We start from the raw sequence: 15,453 nt of genomic DNA on the forward strand, positions 1-15,453 counted from the left end.
AAACAGGCTAGGAACAGGGGAGCAGGGTGGAGGAGGTGGAGGAGGAAGAGTAGGCGCAACAAGCAGCAAGCACAGGACAAGACAGGATGAGGGTTGTCAGAAGAGCTGGGGTTGGTGGTGGTGCATGAAGCGACACCAGATGAAAAGAATCGCCCCCGATTTTCAGAGTGCTGCGTCCTTGAAAGCTTGCTTCCGGGTGCTGGCCGGGTGGAGATGGGGGCGGTACGCAATCGCAAACCTCAAGGGTGTTTGTTGGGTTGGTGAAGGAATGCTGGCGACCGACGATAAAAAGGCAAAAGCAAAAAAAACCATCAACTTACCAGACACCGCGGTATTCGAGCCGCAAAACTCCCTTTTCGTCGAGATCTTTCGACTCCTCAGTTCTCCTGGCTGTGACGCGGTATGGTCGATCTGCAGTTCGAGGACGGGCAGGCCGTCTTCCGTCGAACAGGGGTGCGCAAAAACGAGGGCGCAAAAAACGACTCGAAAGTGGCTGGTACCCGTGTCGTTGTCTCCGCAGTGAGAAACTGGGCCGCGAAGAATAGGTATCGTCTGGCGCAAGTTACTCGGTTGTGGCTCGAGATAGAACGCAGCACTGAATGAATTCCGTGGCACTTGGGATGGCTTCCACAAAAAGACGAGGAACTGTGTGTCGTCGTGTCTTGCTGTCGAAAGAGCGGAGAGCCTGCTTGATACAGGAAAAGAACTAGGATCAGGGGAGATGGATGTCAGGGAGGTCCGACAATGGGTGCGGTCCGCTGGCAAACGAGATCCAGTGATGTAGGGCTAGCTGGTAATTCAGCTGACGTGCAGCTCCGGCTTGCTGACTTGGTCGACAGTCGGGGGGCGTGGAGGCACACGTGCAGGCACAATGATGATGATGATGATGATAATCTTCCTGCTGCTGCTGCTACTCAGGCCAACTCCTCGTCTTGTGGTTGAACGTCTGGGTTCTTCTCGCCCAAACACAGGAGTGCAGATCAAGGGGGGGCGTTGTTGGAGGGCCTGGCCAAGGGGGTCGCAGCACGGCGGGGACGACAAGCGGATGACTGTGACGGGCGGGGGAGGGCTGGCTTGGGGGGCTTCGGAATTAATTAAGGTGCTAGTTAGTGAGTTGACAGGGGCCCAGAAAGCCAAGAGATGGGACTGGATACTGCCAAGACGGTAGGGTGCCCGTGTCGCTGTGTAGCTAGGGTTTGTTGCCCAGCCACGGTTTGCAAGGGAGAGCAAGAGAGGCGTTCGTGTTTCGGAAGCTTCGCGCCTGATGGCGTGCAGAAGAATGGAGAACTGGCGAAGTGAATATCTGGCGTGCGTTGGCGAGCGGAGGGCCGGGGATTGCCTTTACTGATAACTTTTGAGTAAAAGGATGTGTGTCCCGTGTCGTCGATCGTTCTTGATGATACTTATGTGATGTTGGCGCGCGCAGCTTCGTCTGGTGCCGTGGAAGAATATGATTTCAAGAAAAGTCCGAGTCGGTCGACTCGTGTGTAGATGCAGATCTGTAGAAGCTTTGTTCGTGGATGCAACTATGTCGTGCTGTGAGGATACCAATGCTTTGGGTCAAGCCCCAAGATATGGGTTTCTTCGACGTCGATGTACAGAGCAAGGAAACGTAAAGTACGTTGAGGGACGAGTCGATCGAATACGGAACCCAGACCCCTTTTGTGTATTCCAGCTGGTCGATATGTGAGGCGCGAGCAAAGTACGGATTGCAGAAATAGCGGCAGCGGCGATGCTGAATACACTTTTCTCGCCCGAGTCTGGAGAGTAACTCGGTGGGAAAAGACCGGGCTAGGGACAGAATGGCAGAAACGTGCAGCGCTGGTAACGAGGCAAGCAACTTTTTTGTACTTCAGCAAGGTCCTTTTGTCGGGCTGGTGTCTGTCTTTCGGTCTGTGACTTCGTCGTCTCGGCTCGTGTCACCTGCAACAGAGGACGCAGGCGTGAGAGCACAGAAGGTCCGGATTGTCGATTATATGGCAAGCCAAGCAACAACGCAGGTACTTAGATACTGTACTTGTACTGTATGTGCGGTATATGAACAGAAAAGATGGCCGACGCGTTGTCGTGTGTACTTCAGGGTGATGATCTAGACGGATGGATGGATGGTGCAACGTTGACCAAAAGGCGTACCGACCAGCGCAGTTTTGTATTGGTGAAGGGGGAACGAACCGAACTTGACCTGAGCTTGGAAGGGTGCCATGGCAGATGAGGCCCACAAGGGACATGCCAGAGGGAACGATATCGAGGGACGTGACGGGTCCAGACGGCTAGCACTTGACGAGACTATCGACATCGTCCTAGTCGAGGGTCTCGCCTCACCAGGCACCTTGTCCTCCGCAACAGATCACTCAGGTATGCCCTTGACCGACCTCGACTCGGCTACGGATTACAACCAATGCACGGTACTTTCCCCCAAAAGCTGCCTGTTGCCCCCTCTCTGTTTGTGCCGCGGGGGAGTGAGCACTGGATAGGTAGGTACCAAGACAGAGCGCCGTCGTCGAGGCACGGAATTACTCCCAAGGGAGGAGGTCGAGGGCGACTTGGACCAGTACCAGTGGAACCCGTACAGGCAAAGACAACAAACAGGCATAGCGAAAGGCATGGTCGACCACATTTGGATCCTCTTTCCCCCCTTTGAGCAGCGACTATTTCCCCTCCTCAACCAAGGGGTGGCCCTCAGGCTTCGGCCAATACCAGAGGGGGAAACGCGGGAGGCCCAAGTTGGAATGCTGTAATGTCGTGTCTGCGTCGCGCTTGCGCGCGACCATTCTTGGTGTGCGCTGTTTGGTGTGTGACACATGAAGTGATTGCCAGCGGCGACGCCTGTCGTTTGGTCATCGCTAGGACTGGTGCTCAGTTCTCGGGACCTGGAGTATCTTTGCCCCAAAAACCCATCAGCGCCCAGCTCCTCTGACTGCCTGGTCTCATCGTAAAATGGACGATGAGAGGGTGACGCCAAGGTCAAAATGGCCCCAACATCCTGACTACCTAAATTAGGTAGGCAGCCAGCCCAAGGGTCTGCGCCAGGGGTCGTGCACGCCCCCAACCCCCTAACCGCTCGCTCTCAGCAGCCTTAGGTGGAGGTGCCCAACACCAACACCACCCTTCGATGCTACTGCTTGCCTAGGTAGGGTAGAAGGCACCTCCTTTAGGTACCTTACCTATAGGCAACGCAAGAACTATGCAGCAGGCTCGCAACCCTTTCTTGCTCCCTTCCTTTCCCTTGCTGTGCCCCGTTATCTGCGTGCCTCAACCCCACAACCGGCCGGCAGCATGTAGCAACAGCACCGGGTCTGTGTGTAGTAGATAAAGTCTGCCAACCAGCTATTAGGGCAACCCGTCATCGTCATGCCCACTGCTAGATCATCAAACAACGACTTGTGCCAAAGATTGAACCCCAGATCCATCTTCCTTGCAAGGCCCGACGTCTTCCCGCACGCGTGCGCCCCCGTCAGCTCCCCCGCTCTGCAGACCTTCTCCTCGAGGTCCAACCCCGGACGGGCCCACTGGGGGACGTTGTTCCAGTGTTTCAGCTTCCCGACGCCGCGTTGCCTTTCCTGCAACGGCCTTTTGGGCTGGGGGTCAAGAAGCACGTCAGCCCTCACCCTCTGAGAACTGGGATCATCGCCACAGGCTGGCTCGTGCCGCCGAACGCAGAACACGCTGCACGTGGCCGACTGGGCTTCGCGCCATCCATCCATCAAACGAGCATAAAACAACCGTTTGTAAAACGCTTCACGGATGGCTGACAGGACACGCTCAGCACAAAGCTCATCTTAACCCAGGACATATCGTGTTTGCTTTCTGCCTCCGCTTTCAATGCCCATGGCAGCTCAGTCTTGTTGCTTTGCTGCCCGTGTTCACCGTCAGTCACCTATGAGCCCCATCTGTCCTTATTGAGACGCGGGTACAAGACATCTCCAGGTTTGAAAGTCGGCGGTACTACGCATGAAAATCTGCACGACCTCAGGGAGCTCCAATCAATATTGTCTGCACTCGCTTTGGCGGTCTCGGCCAGTAGCGACGGTGTCTCCGCTGTGCATTTGCGCCAAACAGAGCCCTTGATTCACAAGCCTTGTTTTCATCGGCAGGAGGAGGACGAGGAGAGGAGGAAGAAAAGGAGAATGTGGGTTGTTGTCGTTCACGAGCCAAATATCCCACTTTGGGCAGTGTTCCTGATGCGACTTCATGCAATGGGACAGCACCATCGTCCCACGAGTGCTATCATGGAACTTCTCAATGCATACAGAAGGGCATGCTGGCTAGCACCAGTTCCAGTTCGTGCGTGATATTGTCATACCTCTCTCTATTATGACTAGGAAGCAGCCAGCAAAGTGTGTTCCATGCGGATACGCCCTGTAACAAGCGATCAAGGTGTCAGGCTTTTGGGGAGGACACGTTGGGTCCCGTCTGACAAGGTCAGATGCCTACATACGTAGGTTTGTACAGTAGATAGTTAAGGTTCGCTCACGCAGGGTGAAGAAAGGCAACCACCAGTGCGTGCAGGCAGAGGCGTCAGAGGCGCTGGTCTCAGTCACCTTTTTTCTTTTTTTTTTCTTTTACGTGATACTGTAGGACAATAAGCCATCAGTTTGCCAATGCCGTCCCAGGTAAAGTTCACCGCCTGTTGTGGGTTTCCAAGAAATATTAATCGGTGGACAGAAGCGTCGACATTGGAAGTCGCCTAGTCATTCGGTGGCGTGACAGGGCCAACATGAACACGTGAAGAAGTTCCTTAAGAAGATGGGCCTGTTGACAATGGTTACAGGCCGACAAAACTTCGGCAGAGGGGCGACGGCTGCATGGAACCCCTCCTAGTGGCTTTGAGCTGCGGAGGCGGTACCTTGAGAAGCAGAACACTTCCGAAGTCATTATTGAAGTCGCCGAGCGGTTTGTGGACGCTGTGATGCAGCCACCACATCATCTTACCAGCAGCGTACTTTGGGTGCGTGTGGCGTGAGATAGGTTGAGGTGAGAGCTCCACGGCAGCAAACGGTCGGATGTCGTGGGCGAGTCGCCGGAACGACTACGGCGCAAAGCCCAAGCGGGCACGGCGTCTTGCCAGTCACGATGAACGCGAAGCGCTGTCATGCCCCCCTGTTGCTCGTGTGCACAGCCGTGCCGATTGCCTACATGTACAAGACTAGGTACTGTTTCTAGGTACTTAGGTAGGCAACGTAGGGGCCTGAAATGAATGCTTCATGCTGATGCCCTCCCGTTATCGATATCGATGACTGACGATAGAGATGGGTCGTTATTTCAATGCCTTGTCATCTCGTGCTTTGGGTCACTATGGACAGTGCAGTGAAGGAGGGAGATCGACGAGCAAGAAAGGGGTTGATGGAGGCGGTGAAATGCCGGATCTTGGACCGGACAGTTTGATGAGGCTCCATCGCGCCATCATCGGTCTTGCCCAGCAATCCTGCTCTGATCGAGGCCTAGACATTCCGTGAGAGCGAGCAAGGCGCCGCTGAGGCCAGTGCACTGCCGCACAGCACGTAGGCCAACCCACAGGCCGCAGCACACAGGCCACCTGTTGCAGGGCATTCATCAGCGAGCTTATCTGACAGGCCAATAGACGACTGGCGTTTCGACCTCAGCGCCCCTCACCTCTCCACCAACTCGAGGCCCACGGCACGTTGATTGGGTACTTAGTCGAAATTGCAAACGCTCGCGCAAGCCTGTACCCTCGAATCCGAAGTCGCCTTGTTCCCGCCCTGGTCGCCTGGCAAGCCTGGGTCATCACTGGCCCACCAAAGAGCCCAGGCTCCTGGTGACCTGTGGCCAATGAGAGGGCCCTCGCGCCTTCTTCCCCTGCATCCCGTTGCCCAGCTTGGCTTCCAGAGCAGGCGCAGGTCATTTCCCCTGACCCCGGCCCACCTCCACTGATGTCCACCTTCCCTGCACCGTGATTGCCTCGTTGCTCCTTCTTCTCTCTGCTTATCCCCAGCGCCGCCCTTTCCCTCGCTCCCTTCGCTTCCTCTCCTCTCCTCCCGTCGCTCTTTACCATCGCCGTCGATTGTCGTTGTCGTTGTCGTCGTCGAAGTCGCAGTCGCATCATCGACAGTATCACCTGGTGTCTTTTGGGTTTATCCCTCGCCATTCCCTAATAACCCCCCTCCAACCTCTTGGATTTTCGACTTCACTCATTTAGTCGATTTCCGTCCCTTCTTTCCAGCCCACCCCAGCCTCTGCACGACTCGAGAAACACGTACATATTTCTCGTCGATTAATGCCGGCCCATCCCTTACGTATGTCCGCCCCTTACTATCGACAAGACATTGCTCTCTACAGAGGGCAGGTGGGCAGGTCACGCTATTTCTGGAGGAGGCTATTTTTCGACATTGGAACGAGATGCTCGATATTCAGTGCCAGCCTCGACGCTTGAAGCCATTCCCGACCTGCCCAGCGCCCCGTCCAGAGTCGTCATGGCGCCACCACGATGCTAATAGTTGAATGTGCAGACACCAGCCTTTTTTGATAATTGTCTAATTCACTCCTTCAACGACAAAGCTATCTTGAACCACTCCGCCAAGGAAACCCACACCTCAACTGCACACATAGTTGATCCCCCGCTCCTTCTCACGACAAACAACAAACACTGAACACACACGACTTACGATGCCTTCTATTCACAACCTCAAGGTCCGCAGCCTCATTGGCGAGCGCGAGGATCAGGACGTCGCCACCGGCGCTGGCGACAATGTCCTTGATTACATGATCATTGTCCTCGGACTCGTTTTCGTTGGCCTGCTCCTGGCCATGGTCCTCTTCATTATCCGCAGGAAACGGCAATCAATGGCCCGCGCCGAGATGCTCCCTGACTACCATGAAGTCAAGGGTGTGCGCAACCACCAGAATCTCACCATCAAGACGACGCAGAACGGTCGCTCCTCCGTGCTCGTTATCAGCAAGGACGGCCAGCCCATGCTGTCAAACCCCAACTCGCCCCCTTACTCTCCCGACAACGTTCCTGAGATTCACATCACTTTCCCTGATGAGCAGGACGAAGCCGGCCAGCGCAAGAATGGCCGCGTCCTTGTCGTCCGCGTCGGTGATGGCGGCGTTGTCGGCCTGGAGCCCGTTCGCGAAGAGCAGCTGCCTGCCTACGAGAAGGAGAACAAGTCGCAGTTCTACTCCATTGATATGGACCAGATCGGCGGCTTGAAGGAGAAGGAGTACCGCTGAACCCCAAGCAGTCTACTCCTCTCCTAACAGAGATCAACCGACCAACCCTGCACAAAGCCCATTCTCTCTGCGTTCTCCACCCCCGGCATGGCGTTTTTTCAACGACACGTACAAAAGGCTCTCTTACATATATACCCTCTTCGCCCACGACTTGCACAAACACATAGCCTTTCTCTCTACTTACTACCCCTGCACGACGACGACGGAGTTAAATCACGTGCGGCGCGAGCGAGATTCATAGGGGCTGTTCAATCCAGGCATGGGACGCGGCGCTCGACCACGTATATATCTGCATGGCCGCCTCCCTTTTTTCACGATTTTCTTCTCTGGGTATTTACATCCAGCACTGGAGACAGTGATGATGGGGGTGGGGCCGCATGTTGGGCTGTAGAATACTTGTACATTCTCGTGCTGTATAATTACCTCAACAATTGACTGTGCTTCGGCTTCTCTGCTTTGTTGGTATTTGGTGTTGTCTACTTTTACAACGAATGCCCGGCTCTGTGATGACGGCTGTTTGCTACCACTGTGGATGTTACAGTGCGCGCCAATTGCCACGATCACGTAAACGGGCTGAGAGCACTTGTTGGAGGTTTTGCTGACTGACACTGACGGCACTAGATATTTCCCACAGTTTCAAGATCCCATGTCACACGATCACTCTTCATCGCTCTCCTCGTCATCTCCCTCGTCGGCTCTCCCTTGGCCCCACCCCATCCTCTTCCTCGTTCTCAGCATCCAGCTCCAGTGGCCCCAGGGATCCTCGGCTAGCATCTTCATCTGCACCACATCCCCGTGCCCCTCCCACTGGCTCGCGATGCCGTGCTCGATGGCCAGCCTGGCGTACCGCGTCGCCGCCCATGCGTCCCCGACGCCGTTCCACTCAATGGCCGCGAGCGTGTACCCCTCGGCCAGGGTTCCCCAGACGCGCTCCTGCTCGTAGAGGCTGACGAGCAACTCGGCCATGGCCGGGGTCGCGCGCGACGACGCCCGGTAGTCGGCGAGCTCGGCGCGCAGGGACGCCATTTGCGCGATGCGCTCGTCCGAGGCCACGGTGTGCGGGTGGGGGAGCGTGCAGACCGGACACGTGCAGTCGAAGCCCCAGTTTGCGCGGAGACGAGCGCGGCGGGCGTCGCGGGCCTGGAGCGGGCTTGGCGGGCGTTAGCATGGCGTTGTCCTTCTCTTTCTCTTGGGTACGAGAGGATGCAGAGTGGTGGTCTTACTCGATGTAGGAGAGGGTGAGCTCCTCGCCTGGCAGAATGTCGCGAATGGCCGTGGTGCGCTGGGTCAGCGTGGAGGGGTCGAAGCGGTAGTCGACGTTGGGGCGGCAGTCGTGATTCATCCGCGCGGCTTCAAGTGGTGTTAGGACAAAACTCGGACGCATCAAAAGGGGGGGAGGTGCTCGGCTCACTAGGCTTTCTAGGCCTAGGGCAATCCCACTTACTCTCAACAAAGGCGGCGAAGAACTCATCGTCGCGAACGCCGTCGTCCGTATCGACATCGAAGGAATTCGTCGCCATGACGCGCTCCACGAGCTCGTCGAACCCGACGTCTCCGCCATGCACGCCGGGCGACATCTCCATGAACCGATCGCGATGCCGCGTCGGCAGCCCCCGGATGGCGTCACCCTGCAGCCTGCGCATCTCGTCCCGCGGCACGGCTCCAAAGGCGGCGTAATCAATGAGCAGTGAAACGGTCTCCTGAAGGATAATCTCGCCGCGGACGATGCGCTCCGTGGCCACGGCGCCGAGATCCTTGCCAGGGATGGGCACGATTTTGTACTTTGCGTTCTGGACATTGATGGGCTTGTGGGAGCCCGCGTGGACGAGAGGGTCGTCGGTCGCGTCGGCGAGGAGGGCCACGGCGCGGGCGAGGTGCGCGGCGCGCAGGTTGTCTGTGATTATGGCCGTGCCTTTGCCATTGGCGACGCGGGAAGAGGTATAGACGCAAAAGTCGGAGTTCAAGGTTGAATTATGATAGCAGTTGGTCGGGGTCTGCGACCAGGGGTTGGAGCCAACATCTTCGGCGCCTCCGAGTACCTTTTCAGACGATAATTGCTGCTTGTCTGAAGCGACGGTGGCATGGCGTGTTGTGCAGATTGGAAGAGGCTCATGGGCGGCGAGGAGCTGCGAAGAGAGACACACACCACTGGCCGTATCAGGTTTGTTCGATATCGACTCTCGTACTGCTTGTGAGGTGACAACGTAGAAGGGGAACAGCAATTGGGACTTCATGATGAGCTGATGTGGTCAGACCAGTGATGGCAAATAGATAGATGGGATAGAAGTACAGCCCAGAATCCCGGAAACGACTGGACTATGGGCATATATCGTCAAGCACTGAGGAGCTTGAGGTTCCGCTTGGGAAGCTCCTGAATGGACCCTTGGTCCAGAAAACGTTTGAAGCTCTCAGATGCCAAGGCCATGGTTCAGGGGTTCATCATGATTCAATCGTCCATCCTTGGCCACGACTGTGTTTGACGAAGCGGCAGTCAGCTGTGCGTGCCCAACGTGTAGTGAATTCGGAGCAGAGTATTCTGGGTCTTGCAGCCGGGCCAAGACGTTTGAATCCGTGTTTGGGGCCGTGCATGTATCAGATTTGTTACATCAGATCCTCAAATGGTGTGGGGGAGGGGCCTGATCGTTCTGTCCCTCTAGCTAGCGAAGTGCCAAATGACCATGGTTTTTAGGTGGTGCGGTAAAAGTGATCTGTGCCGATATTGTCTGTCTATGTCTCTCTTCTCCTGACAAATGCCACAAGCCCTTGTTCGCCCGGCTCAGGATCCAGGACGCCGGAGGACAGAGGCCGATCACACCTGGGGACCGGCCCTTCAGGTTCGCCCGATGTGGGGCAACCATCCCGTGTTGACCTCAAATTGAGATGCTTCATCTATCAAGCTACGCACCTACTGAGGCAAGGTGGGGAAGGTGAGCACATCATCTTACCGCGCAGTTCTTGCTTCCCACTGCTCTTTCGGCGTTTTCCCTGCGAGCACTTCTGGAAACCTGGGGTCTTTCTTCCATGGCACAAAGTCGCTGGTGCTCATCATCCACCGCAGAATGACCGCCTCCATCTTTCGCCTCACCTCGACATACTCAGCTTCCTCCGCCAAGTTGTGGAGCTCGCCCACATCCCTCTCTCGATCGTACAGCTCGGGTGGTTCATACAACCGATAGATGTATGTCCATTTCCTGTCCCGACAAGCTACGGCTCTTCCCACTACTTCCGTGTCGTCGTGTTGGAGTGCCGCTTTAATGTCGTAGGGGTAGCCAGCCCGCTCCAAAAGAGGTTCCTCGCTTGAGAGGAAGCCCCCTTCAGAGAAAGCGTACTTTTTATGTTCTACAGACGATTCGTCGTCACCGTGACCGCCGCTCCTGGCTGCGGAGGTGAGAAGTTCCGCCATGGATCGCCCACAATGTGGAAAGTGCTCTGGTATTCCGCTGAATTGGAACAAGGTTGGCATCAGGTCGACCATCTCCGCCATGCCCTCGTACACGACACCACTCGGCAGACCACAGCCTCCAACAATCAAGGGCTCATGTGTGAGACTGTCGGACACGCCCGAGGGCCACTTCTCCACAAGTCCATGGTCGCCGAGGTACTCGCCATGGTCTGTGAAAAACATGGTAATCGTGTTGTCCCAGTGGCCAAGAGCTTTCGTCTTCTCCATCAATTTGCCAAATTGATCGTCAAGACGAGATATCATGCCGTAGTAGGTCGCCTTTATCTCGGCCCAAATCTCGGGCGTTGCGCGACTCGTCCCGTATTTTTCACGGATGATCTTCATGTATTGTGGCTCGTGACCAGTCTGGAAGGTCTATTAGCGACGGTGACAGGGCTGCCGCCGCGGCGATACTGACCTTATCCTCTGGGCTGCTGGGTGGCGGCATCTCACTGCGATCGTACATGGAAAAGTACGGTTCTTCCACCATGAACGGCAAATGGGGGAACATCAACGGCATGAACAACAACCAGGGGCCCTCGGGAGGCTTTTCCAGCCACTTGAGCGCAGAACGCACAACGGCGTCGTCATAGTCTTCTGCTTCCTTCGCGTCCCGAAGACCACGATAGAAGAGCCGCTTGAAGATGTCTTCTTTGTTGCCGTCATCGTCCTTGAACGAGCCCCAGCGTGACGTGAACTCTGGCGTCTCGAGAAAGCCATACTCGTCGACAGAGAGCTCGGTGACTGTTGGCGCAAACATATCTCCGCGTGGCGCTAGGCAAGCTACGTGGTACCCGCCTCGTTCTTTGAGCGACCTGAACAGGTTGGGTTCCCAGGGCTTGATGAGATTCTCAAGCGAGCGGTGGCCGGCAACGTGGCTGTAGTTGCCAGTGAAGATGCTGCACCGCGACTGGGCACAAACCGAAGCCTGCACGAAGCAGTTCGTAAATCGCGTCCCTTCGGCGGCGAATTTGTCAATGTTGGGCGTTTTGACGTACTTTGTGGTGCGGATGTGAGCTCAGGCCAGACGAAGTGCGTCACCCAACGTACCTTGTTCCCACTGCAGCCTAGAGAATCGTAACGGAGCTGATCAGGCATGAATATGATGTAGTTTGGTTTCCCGACCTTTAACCCACTAGGCATGGCGGGCACCTCATGAGCTGGAGGGGTTGAATCGACCATGGCGTGGCGTTGAGGTCATGCACCTTGCGGACCCGAGAATGGGGCTGCAGACCGTGTGCTATAAGTAATATCTTCCGTCTGATCGAATAAAACTTCAGAGGACCAAGCTTGCGATGATACGCTGGATGCAACAAAGAGTGAGGGAGGCCTCTACTTGAGCTCCAGGCGGATTGCTGGAAAGGGGTTGTATTGGAGATTAAGTGGATTGCCCGCGCCATTTCAAGCCTCTTCTAATCAATCCAGGTTCCCGGTCGACGTTTCCGCGGCCGGCCACAGCTTCAAATAAACACCTTGGCACTGGTCTGTCGCTGATGAGCTTACACGACATGTCGGGGGGAGGGGTGGCTATTCTCGCTGCTGATGTCAATCGACCCACGTCGCCCGTGATACGACCCCAGCGAGAAGCTAATCTGGAACATTCTCATCGAAGTTGCTTTGAGTCTTGGGGGTCTCGGACGAGTCGTCTGCTTCTTACTCAATGGAGGGCACTGACGTCGTACGTTCATGTCTGGCTTGACCATGTTCACTCGTTGCCCGACCTGTCGCCCCGAAAATCGACGCCCCTCTCCCGATTTCCTGGTGAACGTAAAGTGGCAAAGCTGTTATTTTCGCCTGCGGTGGCTACAAGGGAGGCCTGGGGATGGCTATGTCGCACCCTCCAAGGCGCTACTGCACAACCGTTACCCGTGCCTCGTCGGGCATCGAGAAGGATTCATTGGTCGGTGACGCCTGACGACCGACAACTCGCCTACCCCGTGCGAGGAGCCGGGTTTCTCAGCTTACCTGGTACTTGGTACGCGAGATTGGCTGTGGCTGAACCGCTCGACGGTGAGGCAGGGTCCAAAAGAATGTTCTTATTGGGGGGGATCGGTGTGATCTTCATCGCGAGTCCCAGGGATGTGAGATGTCTCAGCTGCTACCAGCTGTTACGGTGTCCGAGGAGGCGGATTTCAGGGGTAACGTGCATGAAGAATGCGCCGTTGGGACGAAGACGAGAGCCTTACTTGATGTCCTCGGCGTTGCCGAAGCTGCCGACGTGCCGCGGACGTCTCTACATCGCCATAAAGCTGAAAGAGTCTGACGATGCGCGCCTTGGCCTGGTCTGTTGCCTATGCTTGTTCAGCTTTGATGGTCAACTATGACTAGTGAAGCATTTTGAGGACTCGAAGAACTGAAAGTCTTTCAGCAGCCAGATTTCCTGAATGCGGTTCATTGGATTTGGATCGCCGAATTTCAAACGTGCCTGGCATTAGTTCATGAGTTGTGTGCACCACGCTATTTGCTTTTTTGCTTTGTGATCATGATCAACAGTCAGTAAATGGCGAAACAAGGAAAATGACCAGGAGTCGGGAATGATCAAGTTCAAGCTGGGATTGTCATCAGGTGGCCCAAACATTGGAGACCTGGCTGATAAGGTCACACCTTGTTCGATAAGATATCTGCTTAGCGATGGGCAAAGCTACTGCGGGGCATGCGACCCTTTAATTGCTAGTGCGGGGGACTCATGTTCTAGACCTTGAGCTGTGCCGCATCTAAACGGCGGGGCGGGGCTCTCAACGGGGGGGAGTACGATGACGAAACTCCCCTCCCCTCGTTCACGCGCCCAGCTTTCGGTAGCCTCCTCGCAATAGAACCCTGCCCGTTCTCAGTACCTCGCTCGTTAGGAATCCTACTGTGCATGCTGACACTGACCGAACTGCGATTCAACTCCGACTTCAAACCGATGAGCTGATCCATCTCAACAATGGCATCCGACAAGAATCCCATCGACGCCCTGAAAGAGTCCAAGCCCCCGGCTACCGATCCATTCACATATCTCACAATCATCGGCGAGGTCATCTCTCCCGAAGTCCTCCCGACACTACATGAAATTCTTCAAGATGCCAAGCTCACACAAGAGATTGGCTGGGACTTGGTCGAGGTCTTGATAGCCGTGGAAGGAAGCGAGCAGTGCCTACAGACGATTGCGCAACTGGGCAACCCGCGCGAGGTCATCATCAAGATACTCGAGGTCCTGGGTGATCTCAGTGGCGATGGTGATGATACTAGTGATAGGACCTCAGCAAACAAGTTTGTGACCCTCCTGGGCATGCTCGGGATCCTTCACAAGCGATTGTCGGTCAAATACCCCTCGCGCTTCTTACACTCGACGCTGCAAGCTATCTATCGTGCCTACCGACCCGACAGCCCAGAGGCCACGGCTGCTATCATCACCTTTGTGCGCTCCCAGACTGCAGAGAAGCGACCGCCGCTCCCTACGCGCAAGTCCAGCACCGCACTCGACACTACCTTTGGAAAGTCCGACGCGAGCAAGAACGCGCCCGATCCAGAGGCTGAGAAGACGGACGAGACTGCACCATCCGAGCCAGACCTGGTGAAGAGGCTTCTCCAATCATTCATGATCACCATCATTGAGGCGTACGTCAACAGCAACAATTTAGAATGGGCGTCCAGACTTCTGGAGTATTACAACCCGGAGAGGATTGTCGCTAGGAGGAGCATCATGAAAGCCTTCAAAGAGACCGAAGAATTGTTGCAACGTGACGCTTTGATCGGACAGCTCGCAGTAAGGGTAACACCCTACTCTTCGAAGTCTCCCGCTGACCACTTCTTAGGGCGTCGCCAGAGACTTGGGCCTCACGGGAATCCAGTCTCTTTCGCTCGAAGCAGTCTTCGAGGAACCTCTGATCGTCAATCCTTTGGCTGCCGACCTGGATGATCTGGACAGTCCAAGCAAGGTTAAGCTCTCCACAGGAGGCGTGTGGTGCCTCGTAGCATACTGGCTATTCTCGTCGGAGGTCTTCGAAACGAACCACGACCAAATCCAGATGACCATGCTGCCAGATCACCACAAGCTACTCCAGCTCTTCGTCGGCGACGAACCCCAGGAGCAGATCAGCAGCAATCAGGGCACTGCCGAAGCCCTCCTCGTCATGGGCCTCTGGCTCGACAACGCCAAACGCATCTCCGGGCAAGGGGCGACGCCAGCCGACTTTATGCCCTACCACCATCTTCTCACCATTATCGCCGCCTTCCACCCGTCGTTGAACTCTCGCAACGTAGCAAACACGTTGGCGGGCCTCGTATTGCACGCCGATCCAGACGACGAAGGACGACTCAAGATACTCGAGGATCTCCTCGAGAACTGCATCTTCTCGGCTTTGCAGGCATCGGCGGTTTCGTGGCTCAGGGAAGAAATCATAATCGCACAGAAGACGAAAGCAACAAACGCCTTCTCAGGGCCTGAAGCGCTGGACACGCTTCAGTACCTCTTGTTCCCCAGTCTGGCGCAACTCAAGGAACAGGACGTCGTCTCGCAGTGGGATTTCTGGGCACAAAACCACCCGTATCACCTCCAGGTGGCCAACTTCTTATACTTTTTGTTTAAGGGAGAGGATTTCAAGCATCTCGTTCCCGCTGGCATGGGCGCTGCCATTGAGCAGCGCTACGTCGAGCCGTTGTTGCAGACTGCCAAGAAGCTCCGCGAGGCTATCGACAAAGGCGAGATAGATGACCAGGGGCTAGGCAACGAGGCTGCGATGCAGCTAGACGTCCTCAGCCTCAACCTAGAGGGACTGTCACTGTCGTAAGGCTGTGGTATGGTACGCCGCGGACTCAGAGGCGTATCGATTTACAGC

General features: G+C 55.7%; 4 protein-coding genes across 4 annotated transcripts; 2 read left to right on the plus strand and 2 right to left on the minus strand.

Moving 5' to 3' along the window:
* Positions 1–6,624: 6,624 nt before the first annotated feature.
* Positions 6,625–7,191, plus strand: D7B24_001906 (uncharacterized protein; the record flags this gene model as incomplete). Its single annotated transcript, XM_028636125.1, has 1 exon — positions 6,625–7,191. The coding sequence occupies one exon, from the start codon at positions 6,625–6,627 to the stop codon at positions 7,189–7,191; it is 567 nt and encodes a 188-aa protein (XP_028491586.1).
* Positions 7,192–7,848: 657 nt separating this feature from the next.
* On the minus strand, positions 7,849–9,425 carry D7B24_001907 (uncharacterized protein; the record flags this gene model as incomplete). The annotated part of the gene is made up of 3 exons (XM_028636126.1): positions 7,849–8,341; positions 8,415–8,541; positions 8,636–9,425. The coding sequence occupies 3 exons, from the start codon at positions 9,423–9,425 to the stop codon at positions 7,849–7,851; spliced, it is 1,410 nt and encodes a 469-aa protein (XP_028491587.1).
* A 707-nt stretch (positions 9,426–10,132) lies between these two features.
* On the minus strand, positions 10,133–11,815 carry D7B24_001908 (uncharacterized protein; the record flags this gene model as incomplete). The annotated part of the gene is made up of 3 exons (XM_028636127.1): positions 10,133–10,999; positions 11,052–11,630; positions 11,684–11,815. The coding sequence occupies 3 exons, from the start codon at positions 11,813–11,815 to the stop codon at positions 10,133–10,135; spliced, it is 1,578 nt and encodes a 525-aa protein (XP_028491588.1).
* A 1,744-nt stretch (positions 11,816–13,559) lies between these two features.
* D7B24_001909 (uncharacterized protein) lies at positions 13,560–15,405 on the plus strand (the record flags this gene model as incomplete). Its single annotated transcript, XM_028636128.1, has 2 exons — positions 13,560–14,381; positions 14,431–15,405. The coding sequence occupies 2 exons, from the start codon at positions 13,560–13,562 to the stop codon at positions 15,403–15,405; spliced, it is 1,797 nt and encodes a 598-aa protein (XP_028491589.1).
* Positions 15,406–15,453: the final 48 nt, after the last annotated feature.

Source organism: Verticillium nonalfalfae (genome assembly GCF_003724135.2).
Source record: "Verticillium nonalfalfae strain VnAa140/NRRL 66861 chromosome Unknown scaffold_141, whole genome shotgun sequence".
NCBI classification, from domain to species: Eukaryota; Fungi; Ascomycota; class Sordariomycetes; order Glomerellales; family Plectosphaerellaceae; genus Verticillium; species Verticillium nonalfalfae.